The sequence below is a fragment of the Callithrix jacchus genome, chromosome 7, assembly GCF_049354715.1.
Source record: "Callithrix jacchus isolate 240 chromosome 7, calJac240_pri, whole genome shotgun sequence".
NCBI lineage: Eukaryota > Metazoa > Chordata > Mammalia > Primates > Cebidae > Callithrix > Callithrix jacchus.
The window spans coordinates 71,949,022-71,968,006 of NC_133508.1; the positions used below are offsets into that span (position 1 = coordinate 71,949,022).

Here is an 18,985-nt window from a genome sequence, read left to right on the forward strand (position 1 = left end):
TCATCCTAGTTAAGAGATGTTTAAAAGAAATTTAAATACGGCTAGAACTTTCTCTGGAAGATAGTTATCTGCACGTCGTTTATGTTCATTTTTTTTTGAAATAACTGAAAGGGTAAAAATGGTTATATTTGAGGCAGCTTAAATATACACTGTAACAGATATACAAATGTAGATTGGACTTCAGTTTCCTTTGGAATTTATTTTTATTGTAGAATTGTTGCTATTTAAAAGAATGATAGAAACTTCTGCAACTTTTTTGGGGGGCTATCTTTTAAGCTAATTACACATTCTTTTGAAAAGCTTCTGTGCTATCAAATTTTTATCTCCTGAGTGCTTATTTACTGTTCACAGGTGGCTAAAAGCCATTTAGAACCATATATATTGATTAAAGTATAGATTAATATATTTCTTATCAATTTTCGTTCAGAAATGAAATTTGATTAAGATTGGTGCTTTTGTGGCTTTCAACGTCTTTTGCGAAGAAATTTATAAAAGAGAATTTTAAAAATATATCTTTGAGTTATGTTCTCATTAGAATAATAATTATCTCAGAGCTATTTTGAGTGATAGATTTTGGCTTTTTTTTTTTTTTTTTTTTTTTTTTTGAGACGAAGTCTCGCTCTGTCACAAGGCTGGAGTGCCTGGCATGATCTCAGCTCACTGCAACCTCCACCTCCTGGGTTCAAGTGATTCTCCTGCCTCAGACTTCTGAGTAGCTGGGAATATAGGTGTGCGCCACCACACCTGGCTACTTTCTGTATTTTTAGTAGAGGCAGGGTTTCATCATGTTGACGCTGGTCTCTATCTCCTGACCTCGCGATCTGCCCGCCTTGGCTTTCCTAAAGTGCTGGGATTATAGACATGAGCTACCGTGCCTGGCCTTGGCTTTTTTTTTTTTTTTTTTAATTTATTTCATTAGAATATAAACCACAAGGAAGTAGTTAGGAAAGGTACAGGAGAAATATTGGTTAAAGGCTACAAAATTTGGCCAGGTGCAGTGTCTCATGCCTGTAATCCCAGCACTTTGGGAGGCTGAGGCAGGTGATCATGAGGTCAGGAGTTTCAGACCAGCCTGACCAACATGTTGAAACCCCGTCTCTACTAAAAATACAAAAATCAGCTAGACATGGTGTTGCATGCCTGTAATCCCAGCTACTCCGGAGGCTGAGGCAGGAGAATCACTTGAACCTAGGGGGCAGAGGTTGCAGTGAGCCGAGATTGTGCCACTGCACTCCAGCCTGGGCGACAGTGATACTCCGTTCCCCCGCTCCACTAAAAAAAAAATAGATATGAAATTTTTTACTTAGTAAGAATTGAAGAGCTATTCAGTACAATATGGTGACTGTAGTTAATAATACATTGTATTCTTGAAAAATGGTGAGAATGGATATAAAATGTTCTCACCACAAAAATAGTTACCAAGGGAATACATATATTAATTATCAGATTAAGGCATTACACAGAAGTTGAGTGTCTCTTAACTGAAATGCTTGGGACCAGAAGTGTTTCAGATTTCGAATTTTTACAAAAGATTTTGGGATATTTGCATTATATGTACTAACCGATTGAGCATTTCTCATCATGTTGGCGCTCAAAAAGTTTCAGATACTGGGAACATTTTGGATTTCTGGATTAGGGATACTCAGCCTATTCTTCAAAATATCATATTGGGCCGGGCTTAGTCGCTCACACCTGTAATCCCAGCATTTTGGGAGGCTAAGGCAGGTGGATCACTTGAGGCTAGAAGTTCAAGACCAGCCTAGCCAACATGGTAAAACCCTATCTCTGCTAAAAAATACAAAAATTAGTTGGTCATAGTGGCACATGCCTGTAAACCCAGCTACTCAGGTGGCTGAGGCACAAGAATCGCTTGAACCTGGGAGATAGAGGTTGCAATGAGCCAAGATTGTACCACTGTAGTCCAGCCTGGGCGACAAGTGAGACTCTATCTTAAAAAAAAAAGAAAAATAATTATGTTGTACTTGTAGTAAATACATATAATTTATGTCAGTATAAATATATATATGTATATATATATCCACACACACACACACACACACACACACACAAGGGTAGAACTTTGTGTGTTTGCTACAATATACTCAGCACAGTAAGTGCTTAATAAATACTTGTTGAATGAGTGAATTAATGATCCTAACTTTTTTAAAAAAGCTATACTTACTATTTACAGTTATAACTTATATAGTAACATTAGTAAAAATAGACTTTATACTGCTTAAATTATAAAGTATATTTTTAAAAATGAATACTTAGGTATTCTGTATACCAGTATATTCATCATGGGATTCTAAGATTTAAGTGAGTTTGAAGATTTTAATTTTTATAGTTTTTTTTTTCTCTTTCTTATTTTGCCATGAAATAATTTCACATAATAACTTCATGTTTCTTTATTTAATTATTACTCTAGGGATCAACAGTCTTTAAAATTTCAGTGATGTTTACCCTTTCATAATCATAGCATAGGCTGGGCATGGCGGCATGCACTTGTAGTCCCAGTTATGCAAGAGGCTGAGGTGGGAGGATTGCTTGAGCCCAGGAGTTTGAGATTCAGCCTGGGCAACGTTAGTGAGACTTGGTCCCTGCCAGCCCCCCAAAAAAGTCAGTCATAGATACTTTTTCAAAGATTTATCAGTTATTTTCAAAATGGCTATGGAAAATTCACATAAGTTTTTAAAATATGCCCTCTTTCTGATTTTAAAGAATTATTATTCTTGTTCATGCATGTTAGTCTTTTCATCTAGATTTATCATGTTTGGCCTCTGGTCTCTGGTGTTTGCCTAAGCATTATATAGAGACAGGTCATTTCTACCTACATGTCATTTTATCTATGTCTTGATCTTACATAATTCAATTGCTCTTTAAGATTATGTTATCTTCTCATGTTTGGTTTATCCATTATCCAAATTTTCCATCTTTTCAACCAGTTATTCCTTGACTCTTAACAGTTCAACCTCTTTATTCACTTTTACCCTTTTTTATTCCTTACTCTTTTTCATTCACTCCTTTCTGTTACTCGGGTACTCCTTACTTGCTTATCTCTTCAACCTTTTCTTCATTTTCTCTTTCTTACTTTTCTCCTACTTTTCATTTGACATAATACTTCCTTTTTGCTTGAGTCTTCAACCATTGATCAGTCTCGTTTTTCCTTATATTCCGTTTTTCTTCCTGAACTACTCTTCCATCTCCTGTTCAACACTACCTTTCCTTTCTCTTTATCCCCTCTTATTTACATGGTGATTACAACAGTTTGGTATAGTCTGGTTTATCTGATTGTAAAATTGATGAGTTGGATGTACCAAAAATATAAGGAAGCTAAATTCAAAGAAGCTAAAAGATTTGCTCATGTCACATAGCTGATTAATTTTGGCACATGCATTATCTCTCTGCATAGTCTGTGGTCAAACAGGTTTCATTTATAAATCATTCTCCATAAGAAGGGTTTCAGTTTGATTTGAATAGGCAGAGATGGAAAATATTTTCTCTCTGATAACTACTGCTATTGTTGTAGACCAGTAAAAATAGAGCAGCGGCACTTAAGTTAGAAGAAACTCATTAGCTATTCAGAATAACTTATTTTTCTTAATTTTTGTCGCTTAGCTGCTTGAATTTAACTTAAACTCTGAAAACATTTTAGTTGCCATTTAATTTTTAGGTTTCCTTAATGATATGGATTTTTAAATTTGTTTTTAAAAATCTGTCTCGGCTGGGAGCAGTGGTTTTTGGGAAGTCAAGGTGGGAGGACTGCATGAGCTCAGGAGTTTGAGACCAGCCTGGGCAACACAGTGAGACCTCACCTCTACAAAAAGTTAAAAAATTAACCAGCTGTGGTGCCACATGGCTGTAATTCCAGTTGCTTGGGAGGATGAGACAAGAGGATTGCTTGAGTCCAGGAGTTTGAGGCTGTAGTGAGCTGTGATCACACTCCTTCTCTTCAGCCTGGGTGACAGAGCTGGAACCAATCTTTAAAAAAAAAAATTATATCTGTAGAAAAGAGGTAATTTGGAGGATAATTTTGTTAATACGGTTAGTAAGATCAGATTCTTGGTATAATGATATTCAAAGAAGTAACAATACAGATTGTACCATTTCTGAATTTTCATTAACTGGAATGAGATTATTTCCTCTCATTCTGTCATAATATATAATCCACTACTACCATAATAAGATGGAATCTAATTGGACTCTGAGCATAGTGAGAGCAATGAAAATTACCTAATTTTATACTTCCATTTCCTTGCTCTATGCTACTCCCAATTCTTATCTCCTTAACCTTCTAGAAAACTCCTATTTAAGGTCCAGCTTAAAATATCACCCCTTAGGTAGCCTTTCACATTAATTATAGTCTGAAATAATTGTTTCTTAATTTATATTTTTATGGTACATTATTCATATCTTTTTCAAAAGTTATACTATTAATTTTAAGAATGCTTCTGTTACAGTATTTTATAAATTATTTGTCTATTTGTCACAATAACTCAGAGCTCCTTAAGTACATACATGGACCACAGTTTTGTTTTTGTTTTTTGAGATGGAGTCTTGCTCTGTTGCCCAGGCTGGAGTTCAATGGCGCTATCTCGACTCAATGCAACTTCTGCCTCCTGGGTTCAAGCGATTCTCTTGCTTCAGCCTCCTAAGTAGCTGGGACTACAGGTGTGTGTGCCACCATGCCTGGCTAATTTTTTTATTCATAGTAGAGATGGAGTTTCACTATGTTGTCCAGGCTGATCTCGAACTCCTGACTTGAGCGATCTACCCGCCTCCACCTCCCAACGTGCCGAGATTACAGACATAAGCCACTGTGCCTGGCCCAGTCAAGTTTGTGGACCATATTTTGACTGAGGGTTTAGTTAATGTCTAGCTCAATATAACTTCTCACTAAATAACCCTCTATGAAATATAAAACCTAATTTTAAAAATAACTGTAAATGCAAAAAGCGAAGCAGTCTAGAGTTGCTAAGTAGGGAAGATGGTGAGGTATGGAGTATATTACAGCATAGTACAGTATTAGGTGCTCCTAATGATGATTTCCCATTATATCTACTATTTTACTGAAGCAGAGAGATTTGTATTATTATACCTTAGAGATATTCAGGGTTTGGTTCCAGACCACCTCAATAAAGCAAATAGCTCAATAAAGCTATTAATCTCAAAGTGAGTGATATTAATTTTTTGGCTTCCCAGTGCCTATCAAAGTTGTGTTTGTACTGTAGTCTGTTAAGTATGCAATAGCATTACATCTTTAAAAACCAATGTACATTTTTTAATTAAAAATGCTTTATTGCTAACAATTATGTGAGCCTTCAGCAAGTCATAATCTTATTACTAGTGGACAGTCTTGTTTCAATGTTGATGGCTGCTGAGAATTCAGGGTGGTGGTTGCTGAAGGTTTTGGTGGCTGCAGCAATTTCTTAAGATAACAATGAAGTTTGCCACATCAGTTGACCTCCTTTCGCAAAAGATTTCTCTGTAGTATGCAATAATATTTGATAGCATTTTACCCAGGGAAGAACGTTCCAAATTGGAGTCAGTACTCTCAAACTCTACCATTGCTTTATCAACTAAGTTTATGTAATACTTTAAATCCTTTGGTGTCATTTCACCAAAATTTACAGCATCTGTACCAGGAGTAAATTCCATGGTAAGAATTTACTTTCCTTGCTCATCCATTGGAAGCAACTCCTCATCTGTTCAAGTTTTATGAGATTGCAGCAATTCATTTGCATCTTCAGGCTCCACTTCTAGTTCTCTTACTATTTCTCCCACATTTTTAGATATTTCATCCACTGAAGTCTCAAACTCCTCAGTTATCTGTAAGAACTGATGTTACCTACTTCCAAGCTCCTATTAATGTTGGTATTTGGATTTCTTCTCATTCATCATTAATGTTCTTAATGGCATCTGGAATGGTGAATCCTTTCCAGAAGCTTTTTATTTATTTTATTTTTTTGAGATGGAGTTTCACTCTTGCTGCTGGAGTACAATGGCACAATCTGGGCTCACTGCAACCTCCACCTCCCTTGTTCAAGCAGTTCTCCTCCCTCAGCCTCCCAAGTATCTGGGAGTATAGGCATGCACCACCACGCCTGGCTAATTTTGTATTTTTAGTAGAGACAGGGTTTCTCCATACTAGTCAGGCTGGTCTTGAACTCCCGACCTCAGGTGATCTGCCCTCCTCGGCCTCCCAAAGTGTAGGATTACAGGCATGAACCACCATACCTGGCCTTCTAGAAGCTTTTTAATTTCCTTTGGCCACATCCTTCATAGGCATCACTATCTATGCCAGCTATAGCCTTAGGAAATGTACTTCTTAAATATTAAGGTACAAAAGTTGAAGTTACCCCTTGATCCACGGGCTGCAGAATAGATATTGTGTAAGGAGGTATGAAAATAACATTAACCTCTTGTACATTTCCATCAGAACTCTTCAGTGACTAGATGTATTGTCAATGGCAGTAATATTTTGAAAGGAATCTCTTTTCTTAAGTGTCTTAGGATTTTTGAAAGGTAAATGAGTGTTGGCTTCAACCTGAAGTCACTAGCTAGGTTAGTGAGTCTTGTTAGAGAGTCAGCCTGTCCTTTGAAGCTTTGAAACCTTAAAACCAGGGATTGACTTCTCACTGGCTATTAAGAGCATAGATGCCATCATCTTTCAATAGAAGACCATTTCTTCTACATTGAAAATCTTACTTAGTATAGCCACCATCATCAGTTATCTTAGGAGATACTCTTGATAACTTGCTACAGCTTCTCCATCAGCACTTGCTGCTTGACCTTGTACTTTGATGTTCCAGCGATGGCTTTTTTCATTAAACTGTATGAGCTAACCTCTGCTAAATCTAAATTAACTTCTATAACTTCTTTGCCTCAGTCTTCCTAGAATTCAAGTGTTAGGGCCTTGCTCTGGATTAGGCTTTGGTTTAAGGGAATGTTGTGGCTAGTTTGATCGTCTCTCTAGACCGCTATAACTTTTCTCCTCATCAGCAGTAAGACTGTTGTACTTTTTTTTTTTTTTTTTTTGAGATTGAGTCTCGCTCTGTCACCCAGACTGGAATATAGCGGTGTGATCTCAGCTCACTGCAACTTCTGCCTCCCAAGTTCAAGCAATTCTCCTGTCTCAGCCTCCTGAGTAGCTGGGACTACAGGCATTCACCACCATGCCTGGCTAATTTTTATATTTTTTAGTACAGACGGCGTCTCACCATATTGGCCAGTCTGGTCTCAAACTCCTGACCTCATGATCCACCTGCCTCGGCCTCCCAGTGTTGGGATTACAGGCATGAGCCACTGCTCCCAGCCGACTGTTGTACTTTCTTATTCATGTGTTGACTGCAGTAGCCTTTTTAGTCTTTTAGGAACTTCGCATTTACCATGTGGCTAAGTGTTTGGCACAAGAGGCCTAGCTTTCCACATGCCTTCCTCACTAAGCATAATTATTCTTGCTTTGGATTTATAGTGAGAGATGTGCAACTCTTTTGTTGAACACTTAGAGGCCATTGTGAGGTTATTAATTGGCCTGCTTTCAATATTGTCGTGCCTCAGGAAATAGGGAGGCCCAAGAAGTGGGAGAGATGCAGAAGTGGCTGGTCAATGGAGCAGCCAGAACATACACATTTTTCAGTTAAGTTTACTGCCTTAACGTTGACGTGGTTTCATGGTTACTCCCCAAACAATTACAACAGTAACATCAGTGACCACTGATCACAGATCACCACAACAGATGTTATAATGACACAAACATTTGAAATACTGAGAGAATTACCAAAATATAATGCAGAGAAATGAAGTGGGCAAATGCTGTTGAAAAATAGCATTGATAGACTTGTGTGAGGCAGGGTTGCTACAAACCTTCTATTTGCTAAAAAGTGCAGTATCTGTGAAGCACAATGAAACAAAGTATGCCTATAGTCTTTTCTTTAAAAGTACCCTATTAGTGTAATCTCTTTAAGATACAAGCATGAGCATAAAACAGTTTATTAACTATTATGTGGATATATACTCATGGGAGAGAGACATTGATTAGAAAATTTCACCAGTTTGAAAAATTGGTTTTCAATATAGTTTCCACTTAAACAATCTGGTAAATTACTATAGAAAGAGTGGTTTGGTGGGATTAGGGTTGGAGTGGTAAGGAGCCTTAATCATTAGGGTTTTAATCTTCATTGCCTTTGCTACTAATGCTTAGAAATTAGATTATTTAGAAATTAGATTATTTAGAATATGCACTGTGTAGTGTAAAATGTATGTTTACTTTTAAAATATACTAATTTTTAGGAAAGATGGGGTTTCTCCATGTTGGTCAGGCTGGTCTCAAACTCCCAACTTGTGGTGATCTGCCCTCTTCAGTCTCCCAACACATGTAGTTGAGGTTACAGGCATGAGCCTGTTAGCCAGGCATGGTGGCACATGCCTGTATTCCAAGCTACTTGGGAGGCAAAAGCAGGAGAATCGCTTGAACTCAGGAGGCAGAGGTTGCGGTGAGCCCAGATTGTGTCATTGCACTTCACCCTGGGCAACAAGAGTGAAACTTCATCTCAAAACAAAACAAAACAAACTAATTCTTAACAAAGTGAAATGTAATACAGTATTTTTAAAAAATATTTTAAAAATATAGTTAATTCCAGAAAGTAAAAAATCTTATAACCCCTCCTGTAGAGGTAATGAATGCTAATCATTTGATGTTTTCCTTTAGTCTTCGAAACATACTAATTCTTACAACAGTTCTATGAAATAGGTGCCGTATTAATTCCATTTCATAGAAAAGAATTTAAGGATCAAAGCAATTTTTAAGTGTCTCCCAGAAAATTCAAGTTTTTAAACTTAAATTCCAATGCTATCTCCCTACAGTATAATTGCATCTATTTTATTTGGTTATTTTAGCTCACAGAAAGGAAAAACAAATGAATTATACTTTGGCTTATGTTATTTTTTTTCTTATTTTTAGAGACATTTTAAATCCAAAGGATGTGATCAGTGCCCAGTTTGAAAATACCACCACTAGTAAAGATTTTTGCAGTCAGTCATGTTTGTCAACATACGAACTGAAAAAAAAACCTATTGTTACCATAAATACAAATAGTATTTCAACCAAATGCAGCATGTGTCAAAAGAATGCTGTTGTAAGTTACCACTTTCCTTTATTGGGGGAGAACTCTAATATCTTTGTGCTTAAAGAATAGCTTTTGATGGTCTCTGCTCCTTGTTTATATGTTGCTGTTTTTTAATTTCTAGATTCGACATGAAGTTAATTACCAGAATGTGGTCCATAAACTTTGCAGTGATGCCTGCTTCTCTAAGTTTCGTTCTGCTAACAACCTCACCATGAACTGTTGTGAGAACTGTGGGGGTTACTGTTACAGCGGCTCAGGACAATGCCACATGCTTCAGATAGAGGGACAGTCTAAGAAGTTTTGTAGTTCAACATGTATCACAGCATACAAGCAGGTACGTGACCATATTTAATCTTGATGTCTTTGTTCATTTCAGGTATCTGTATTTTTAGTGGAAATTATTTATGAAAATGTTTTAAAATATTGAGCTTACTGGGCAGGCACGGTGGCTTATGCCTGTAATCCCAGCACGTTGGGAAGCTTAGGTGGGTGGATCACCTGAGGTCGGGTGTTTGAGAACAGCTTGGCTAACATGGTGAAACCCTGTCTCTACTAAAAATGCAGAAGTTAGCCGGGCATTGTGGCACATGCCTGTAATCTCAGCTACTCAGAAGGCTGAGGCAGGAGAATCACTTAAACCTGGAAGGTGGAAATTGCAGTGAGCCGAGATCATGCCATTGCACTCCAGCCTGGGCAACAAGAGCAAAACTCCATCTCAAAAAAATTTTTTTTAATTAATATTTTTAATTTTATAATGGCTCTCTATGTAAGTGCATTTTGCTAATCTCTCTCTCTCGTTACTATTTGCTTAACTGCTATTCTTTACACATAAATAGTATTTGTTGAATAAATGTGCATTAAATAGTCTTACAGAGTTCTATAGGTAGAATTTTGTTCATTTGTTTATGCATTTGAAATACATATTTTTAGGGTATGGCTTTTTTTTGGGGGGGGATGAAGTTTCACAGGAGTGCAGTGGTGTGATCTCGGCTCACTGCAACCTCTGCCTGCTGGGTTCAAGTGATTCTCTTGCCTCAGCCTCCTGAGTAGCTGGGATTACAGGTGCCTGCCACCATGCCCAGCTAATTTTTTTTGTATTTTTAGTAGAAATGGGGTTTCACCATATTGGCCAGGCTGGTCTCGAACTCCTGACCTCAAGTGATCCACTTGCCTCTGCTTCCCTGTGCTAGGATTACAGCCTGTGCTGGGATTACAGATGTGAGCCACTGTGTCCAGCCACTATGGCTTTTTTATTTCAAAAGCGATTTTTATTCTTGAACAATATTTTGAAAATGTCAAAAAAAACACACACACAAAGAAGTATAGTGTATCTCTGCTAGGTAACAAATTAACCAATCCTAACAATTTGTTGTGTAGCCTTCTAATCTTTCCAGCATGTGAGATTTGCAAAATATACTTATTTGACAAGGAAAGGTTCAAATTGCATATGTATTCTTGAAATCTGATTCACAGAATTAAAATTGCAAACCAGAAAATCAAAATTCTATCATTAATTGTTACAGCAAAGGATTTTTCTTATCTTATGAAATAGGACAAAATAGGTGTGGGATTATGTATTTGTAAATTGATGAGGTATGCTTGGGATGATGGGATGAACTCTGTATAACAAATGCCTTATATGTAGTTTTGTATTAGATTTGTATTTTGTTGGTAAATTTTGATCAAATATTAGTTTTAAAATTGATAAACCTAAATGAATAGTAAATACTTTATATATATATATAAAATTTTAATTTTTATGGGTCCATAGTAGGTGTATATATTTATGGGGTAAGTACTTTTAATATTTTTAATTTTATAATGGCTTTCTATGTAAGTACATCTGCTAATCATTCTTTGTCTTAGTGAATTTTCATGCAGTCACCAAAATTGGTGAATTTAATAGTGTTGATTAGGAACTTCCTTGTTAATTGTTCTTAAAGCTGTTGAAATTTGAACATACAGTTTTTCAGTTTATTCCTTATTAATGTAAAAACACATTACTGCGTTTTTATTACTATTTATAAAACATTACTATTTATTCCTTGTTTCTGTTCTCAAAGGGGAAAAAAATCCCCACATCTTCATTGTTTTATTTTTGTCCAAAAGACTGTTCTTTTCTTGATATTGTATCAGGTACTAAAAGTTACTTGGATTCAGTCCATTGAAAGATGAGTCATAGTCCACAAGAGAGGGAGAAATAGGATGAAACATCTTAATTTTAAAATGTATTCTTTTAACTTAGCCAAAACCTATTAAATTTCTAGACCTTACATTCAAATACAGTTTTACCTTGGGGAAAGTAGTTAAGCTCCTTGAGTCCTATCTGTAAATTACTGTAATACCACCTATGTCACTGGGATGTTTTTAGGGTGAGAATGAAAAAGTGCCTGGTATGTAACTCGGGCATTGTCAATGGTCATTTCTGCTACTTTCCTTTCTTCCGTATTTTATAATTCATTCAACAAACATTAGATATAATTTCTGTTTTGAGGGGTTGCCTGTCTCCCAGTAAAGATAGACCTATAAATGAGTAAACAGAGATGCTATGATGGAAGTATTATGGGTACATTGGGCCACAGAGGTCACATAGTCAGCTCTACTTGATAGGGAAAGCTTCACAGAGGTTAACTCTTGACCTGGGTCTTACAAATGAATGAGATTTGCTTTTACAGTCCTGATCAGGGAGGAAACGGAAATGGGGTTAGAGATTTAGAAGACATTAGAGAATTCAGGCATATGTTCACTTTACTATGTATCTATTTTAATATCAAGTTTCACAAATTGATTCATTAAGAAGGAAGATTGCTCTTAAAATCTCCTAAGTGGTGCTGGACATATTTATAAATTATCCTGAATTTGTGACATGTTAATAACACTTAGCATTATTTGCTGCTGAATCCCTAATTGGGTGAAGACTTAAGATAACAGACTCTGTTTGTTTATATTTAGATACCTATGATATCCTAGGTTTGCTCTGAGTTTATGCTTACAGATTATTATTTTTTTAATTAGTGGTAGAATATTTGTCAGTAAGTTTTCTAATAAGTTTACTAATTTCCTTAAATTCATATTTAAAAGCACCTTTAAGGAGATTCTTTCAATTTTTAGGATGATATAGTATAAAAGCATGAATTTGCTGTTGTGTTATTATTTAATGTTTTAAAAACTATGGTTATGACCTATTAATAGACCCTGAAATTAATTACTAGGTTATAACCAGAATTATTATTACTATTATTTTTGAGACAGAGTCTCTCTCTGTTGCCCAGGCTGGAATGCAATGGTGTGATTTCAGCTCACTGCAACCTCTGCCTCCTGGGTTCAAGCAGTTCTCCCACCTCAACCTCCTGAGTAGCTGGGATTACAGGTGCCCACCGCTATGCCTGGCTAAATTTTTTTGTATTTGTGTAGAGACGGAGTTTCACCATGTTGGCCTGGCTGGTCTTGAACTCCTGACCTCAGGTCATCCACCCACCTCAGCCTCCCAAAGTGCTGGGATTACAGAGTGAGCCACTGTACCTAGCTGCATGCTTTTTTAATGAAATAGAATAGATTGGAAAATATCAAAGTGCATTACATGTTATCATGACATTTATTCCTCCATAAAACTGTTTTCAGTTTTATTATATACATACATAATACAAAAAGGCAAACTCTTGTTGGTCAGGGTGGTTTCGAACTCCTGACTGTAGGTGATCCACTCACCTCGACCTCCCAAAGTGCTGGGATTACAGGTGTGAGCCACCATGCTCAGCCTTTTTTCTTTATTTTTTTCTTTTTTTCTGTAAAACTTGTTACTGAGGATTACAATCATAAAAGTTTGAAAATGGGCCGGGCACAGTGGCTCACCCTGTAATCCCAGCACTTTGGGAGGCTGATGTGAGAGGATCACCTGAGGTCAGCAGTTCAAGATCACCGTGACCAACGGGGTTTAGGTGATACCCTGTCTCTACTAAAAATACAAAAATTAGCCAGTCGTGGTGGCAGGCACCTGTAATCCCAGCTACTCGAGAAGCTGAGGCAGGAGAATCGCTTGAACCTGGAGGCAGAGGTTGCAGTGAGCTGAGATTGCGCCACTGCACTCCAACCTGGACGACAAGAGCCAAACTCCATCTCAACAACAAAAAAAAATTGAAACTCACTGATTTCAAATAATTCAAAAGTGTTGAGTATAAACATTTCAAAGAATTATGCTTTTACTAGAAATTTGGTAAAAATGAATGTTGTTTTATTCTCTTAATAGAAATCAGCCAAAATTACACCATGTGCGCTTTGCAAGTCATTGAGATCCTCAGCAGAAATGATTGAAAATACCAATAGCTTGGGGAAGACAGAGCTTTTCTGTTCCGTTAATTGTTTATCTGCTTACAGAGTTAAAATGGTTACTTCTGCAGGTAATACTGGTTTCATAAACTATGAAATGTACTAGTTCAAAAAATTATGGTTATTGCTTTGTATTATGGTATTTTTTGGTTGATTTTTAAGGCAAATTTCACGTATTTCAGATATTTGTCATAAAATATCATCTGTTATCTTTATTGCTTGCTTATTTATTTACTTGCATGCCTATTTAACCAAAAGAATTTAATATGGCTTCTTTATTTTCTTATCTACACCCGGTAAACTTTGAGTAATTTAAATTAAAAAGAAAAATTTTCAGTATTTGGTTAGTTGTGGTTTTTTTTTTTTTTTTTTTTTTTTTGGGAGACGGAGTCTCGCTTTCATTGCCCAGGCTGGAGTGCAATGGCACAATCTCAGCTTACTGCAACCTCCGCCTCCTGGGTTCAAGCAGTTCTGCCTCCCTAGTAGCCAGGATTATAGGCATGTGCCACTGTTCCTGGCTAATTTTGTATTTTTAGTAGAGATAGAGTTTCGCCATGTTCATCAGGCTGGTCTTGAACTCGTGACCTCATGTGATCCACCGGCCTCGGCCTCCCAAGGTGCTGGGATTACAGGCATGAGCCACCATGCCCGGCCCAGTATTAGGTTATTTTTTGTCTGTATGTGACATGTATTAGTTTCAATACCTACAACTTAACCTGGCCCTTGAATTTTCATATGTTATATAATATTTATTTAATTTCTCATACATTTGTGTACATTCATACATATTACTCATTGGTTTTTTATTTTGATTTGCTAAGGTGTACAAGTTCAGTGTAACAGTTGTAAAACCTCAGCAATTCCTCAGTATCATCTAGCCATGTCAGATGGAAGTATACGCAACTTCTGCAGCTACAGCTGTGTCGTAGCTTTCCAGGTATGGCTTCAGGAACCTTCCTCTTCTTCAGTCAGTGAGTCACCTACTGTATGAGTCTGTTCTTGCACTGCTGTAAGAAATACCCTAGACTGGATAATTCATAAAGAAAGAGGTTTAATTGGCTCATAGTTCTACAGGCTGTACAGGGAGCATGGTTGGAGAGGACTAAGGAAACTTTCAAGTATGGCGGAAGGTGAAGGGGAAGCAGGCATGTCTTACATGACGGGATCAAGAGGAAGAGAGAGGAGGGGGAGGTGCTACACTTTTAAACAACCAGATTTCGTGAGAACTCACTATCATGAAAACAGCAGGGGAGAAATTCACCCCTATGATCCAGTCACTTCCTGCCAGCCCCCTCCCCCAACATTGTGGATTACAATTGGACATGAGATTTGGGCAGGGACACAAATTCAAACCTATCACTTACTATAGTAATGCACGTTTATTAGGTGTTTGCTAGGGCCTGGATTGTGTACTTTTCTATGTATATCATTCCTATGAAACTTGGATTTGTAGTTCATTCTGTATTTAGAATTTCATTTAACTGCCTTCTATAGCATTAAGTGGTACTTTTATCATCAAGATTATCTACTGAGAGGATATTATTTTTGAGGAAGATTATTAGGTAAATTATTTTATTTTTTCATCATAAATGAGACTCCCCCATTCCATTATAAACGGCTCAGAGGCAGGAAGATTGCCTGTTAACAGATGTACCTTACATACCTAGAACTGTGCTTGGCATATGTAGGCACACGATACTTCTTTGTTTTAACAAATGATTAAATTGATCTTTTTTGTTGTTTTGTCTTTCCAGAATTTATTCAACAAACCAACTGGAATGAATTCTTCTGTAGTGCCCTTGTCTCAGGGCCAAGTAATTGTAAGCATCCCCACAGGTTCAACAGTGTCAGCAGGAGGGGGTAACACTTCTGCTGTTTCTCCCACCTCCATCAGTAGCTCTGCTGCAGCTGGTCTCCAGCGTCTCGCTGCTCAGTCCCAGCATGTTGGGTTTGCACGAAGTGTTGTGAAACTCAAATGTCAACACTGTAACCGTCTTTTTGCCACAAAACCAGAACTTCTTGACTATAAGGTAAAGTGTAGCATGTTCATGGTAAGATTTTGAGTATACATGGGTCTATTTGTAAAATTATTTTTAACTTTGCATCTCTCAAAATTACACCATTTATTTTGAAAGTAAGGGAGATAAGGAGTTCCATGAGACAAACCAGATGTTTAATTCATACTTAATGATTATTTCTTTGCAGGGCAAAATGTTTCAGTTCTGTGGCAAGAATTGTTCTGATGAATATAAGAAAATAAATAATGTAATGGCAATGTGTGAATATTGTAAAATTGAGAAAATTGTAAAGGAGACTGTTCGGTTCTCAGGTGCTGACAAGTCATTCTGTAGTGAAGGTAAAGATTATCTTATATACTGAGCATGTTGGTTGTTTTAAAAGCAGTTGATGATTTAAGCTTTCACTATCTTAGTTCATCTGTTTTATTTCTTATGTATAATGTAAATGCCTTTTTGATTTATTTATACTTCGTTCATTCTTTTAGATCTAGTTATTTTTTATCTTACATAGATGTTAAAATGAAATGAAAGATTTGATGTGAAAACGTTTACCATCATTAGGTTCCCCATTATTAGGTTGATGGAGACCTCAAGGATCTTCTAGTTCTTGAACTTATTTCTAAATGTAATGCCTTAAATTGTGGTAACATCCTAAGTTTATATATTTTTTGTTTTAAACAGCCATTATGTTTCTGAATATAAGTGGCTCAAATATGCAAATTAATATGTGAAAGATTATTTTCCTTATTTAGATAACTATTCTATAAGTTTATAATTTTTATTTTACTCTAAAGTGGTGTTAAGTTAGCTTTCTAGAGCAGGGGCTTTCAACCTTTTTGCTAACACAAAAGAAGAAATACATTTATACTGTGACCCAGTATATTTTCACATACCTAAATAAAACAAAAGTTTATTTGTTTTTGTTTTTTGAGACAGAATCTTGCTCTGTTATATAGGCTGGAGTGTCATGGCACAATCTTGGCTCACTGTAGCCTCTGCCTTCCGGGTTCAAGGGATTGCCCTGCCTCAGACTCCCTAGTAGCTGGGATTATAGGCTCCTGCCACCACACCTGGCTAATTTTTGTATTTTTAGTAGAGATGGGGCTTTACCCTGTTGGCCAGGCTGGTCTCGAACTCCTGACCTCAGGTGATTCAACCATGTTGGCCTTCCAGAGTGCTAAGATTACAGGGTGAGCCACCGTGCCCAGCTCCAAAAGTTTCATGAAACAAAACTGATGCAGTTTAATATTTTATATTCTGTTTTATCCTGTCTTAAATCATTAAAAAAAAAATCTAGTGTAGATACTCTAAACTGATCTCTTGATCTGTGAACCTGTCTGGACCCAAGTTTGACAACTTTGTCCTAGGCAGTTTTTCTTTTTTGTTTGTTTTTTGTTTTTGTTTGACATAGGGTCTTGCCGTGTTGACCAGGCTGGTCTCAAACTCCTGGGCTCAAGCGATCCTCCCACCAGCCTTCCAAAGTGTTGGGATTACAGGTGTGAGCTACTGCACCCAGCCTATCCTAGGCTATTTAAAGATGCAGAAAACTAATATTTCTACCTAATGTTAATTTTATCTTTCCTGATGTTTAGGTTGCAAATTGCTTTATAAACATGACTTGGCAAAACGCTGGGGAAATCACTGTAAAATGTGCAGTTATTGTTTACAGACATCTCCCAAATTGGTACAGAATAATTTAGGAGGAAAAGTGGAAGAGTTCTGTTGTGAAGAATGCATGTCTAAATATACAGTTTTGTTCTATCAGGTAAATCACATTCCAGGCTTTTCAAGCTAAGGCATAAATTATTCCCTTTTTAAATATCATGTCATATAAAGGACACCTTAATTATTTAAAACTTTTAAGTGTTACATATTTTATGCCCTTTAGCAATTAATATAAGATTTAGAAAGACTAATATCATTCAAGTTTTCTTTCTTTTAATTTCCTGTAGGAGGCATATCATTCTTAAGACATTAAAATATTTAAACTTTTATAATCTTATTCATGTATTATTTAAATGAAATGAATTTGTCTTCTGAAGTGTTGGAGGAAGATAGACCTTATATTTACTTCACTTTGGTTTTTAATTGCTGTAGAGTGAAGTCTGTATGTTACATGTTTTTTTAAAAAAGTTATTTAGTATAAAATCATTGATAGTCAAACTTTAATTTGTGATCTAAATTCTAAGTTAATTTCCTCACTTATTGTGCGTGTCCTATTTTTATTCTGTCAGACCACAGATAATTTGTTTCTTACTCCTTGACTGCCTTCTTTTTTTTAGATGGCCAAATGTGATGCCTGTAAGCGACAGGGTAAACTCAGTGAGTCCTTGAAATGGCGAGGGGAAATGAAACATTTCTGTAACCTGCTTTGTATCTTGATGTTCTGTAATCAGCAAAGTGTTTGTGACCCACCTTCACAAAATAGTGCAGGTAAAATTAAACTTAAGTACTGAATGGAGTCTTTGATCAATACTAGGATCAGGAACTGTGTAAACAGTTGTCATCAGTTTCATGAAACATCAGTTTTCCTGTATTCAGTGTCATTAACATTTAGATTTTTGTTGTTGAACACCTTAGATTAAAGCTGAGTAAAAATGTGTTTTTTATTAAATAGATTTATTTGAGAATATTGAATCAGATGAACTTTGTAAGAACTTAAGTTTATGGGAAATGGTAACAGCTAATAGTTTGTAATTGAGTATAACTGGCTTAGTTAAAAAATTCTTTAAGGCTACTTATAACAAAAGACATAAAGTTGAAATCACAGGACTTTTTAAATATACCATATGCAGGCCAGGTGTGATGGTTCATACCTATAATCCCACCGCCTTTGGAATGCTGAGGTGGGAGGACAGCTTGAGGCCAGAGTTCAAGGGTGCGGTGAGCTGTGACCACAGCACGGCAGTCCCACCTGGATGATAGAGTGAGACTCTGCCTCCAAAAAATTAAATTAAAATAAAACTATATGTCGTGGGTGTGACTAGTCAGGGCCAATGTCACGGGCTGTAAAGGAATTTACCAAAACGGTTATAGGTAAAGGCAGATTTATTAGAGAAAGTGTGAAAATACGTTGCAAGGTTGCAGTGAGCAGCACAGCAGAGAAGGGGAAGGCTGCAGAGAGGCAGGGGTTTGAGGGAAGTTTTATAAGGTCCTGCCTGCTGGAGGGGGCTACTTGCAGAAAGAGGCCATGCTCCTGGGGCTACCTGTAGAAGATCATCTCTCAGAGTAATTATTTATTGTTCTTGCTCTTTGTTGCTTATCAGAACTTACTTATCAGGACTACACACTGTGTAACTTTATCATTTAAAAACCAACAACACTGGTATCATCCTGAAAGCTACAAGAATTTAAGTATAGTCTCCTTACAAATAAAAGGAAAATCTATAAGAGCCTACTCCAAAACTTAAAAAAAAATTCTTTCTATATAAAGGCAGGATTTAAGAAAACATTAGGCTTAAATATCCATTAAATCTACCCTGTGATCCTCATATTATTTGGGGATTTGCATTG

At 36.6% G+C, this 18,985-nt stretch overlaps 1 protein-coding gene across 22 annotated transcripts in view; it reads left to right on the forward strand.

The window, feature by feature from the left end:
- The window catches only part of ZMYM4 (zinc finger MYM-type containing 4), a 154,835-nt gene that overhangs the window by 108,174 nt on the left and 27,676 nt on the right, over window positions 1–18,985 (forward strand). For all 22 annotated transcript variants that reach the window (XM_035250756.3, XM_078331189.1, XM_035250753.3 and 19 more), the window contains 8 exons: window positions 8,963–9,137; window positions 9,250–9,462; window positions 13,375–13,525; window positions 14,276–14,391; window positions 15,209–15,484; window positions 15,660–15,810; window positions 17,065–17,237; window positions 17,755–17,905. In XM_035250756.3, coding sequence (XP_035106647.2) covers window positions 8,963–9,137; window positions 9,250–9,462; window positions 13,375–13,525; window positions 14,276–14,391; window positions 15,209–15,484; window positions 15,660–15,810; window positions 17,065–17,237; window positions 17,755–17,905 — 1,406 coding nt within the window. The remainder of the gene's footprint in view (window positions 1–8,962; window positions 9,138–9,249; window positions 9,463–13,374; window positions 13,526–14,275; window positions 14,392–15,208; window positions 15,485–15,659; window positions 15,811–17,064; window positions 17,238–17,754; window positions 17,906–18,985) is intronic.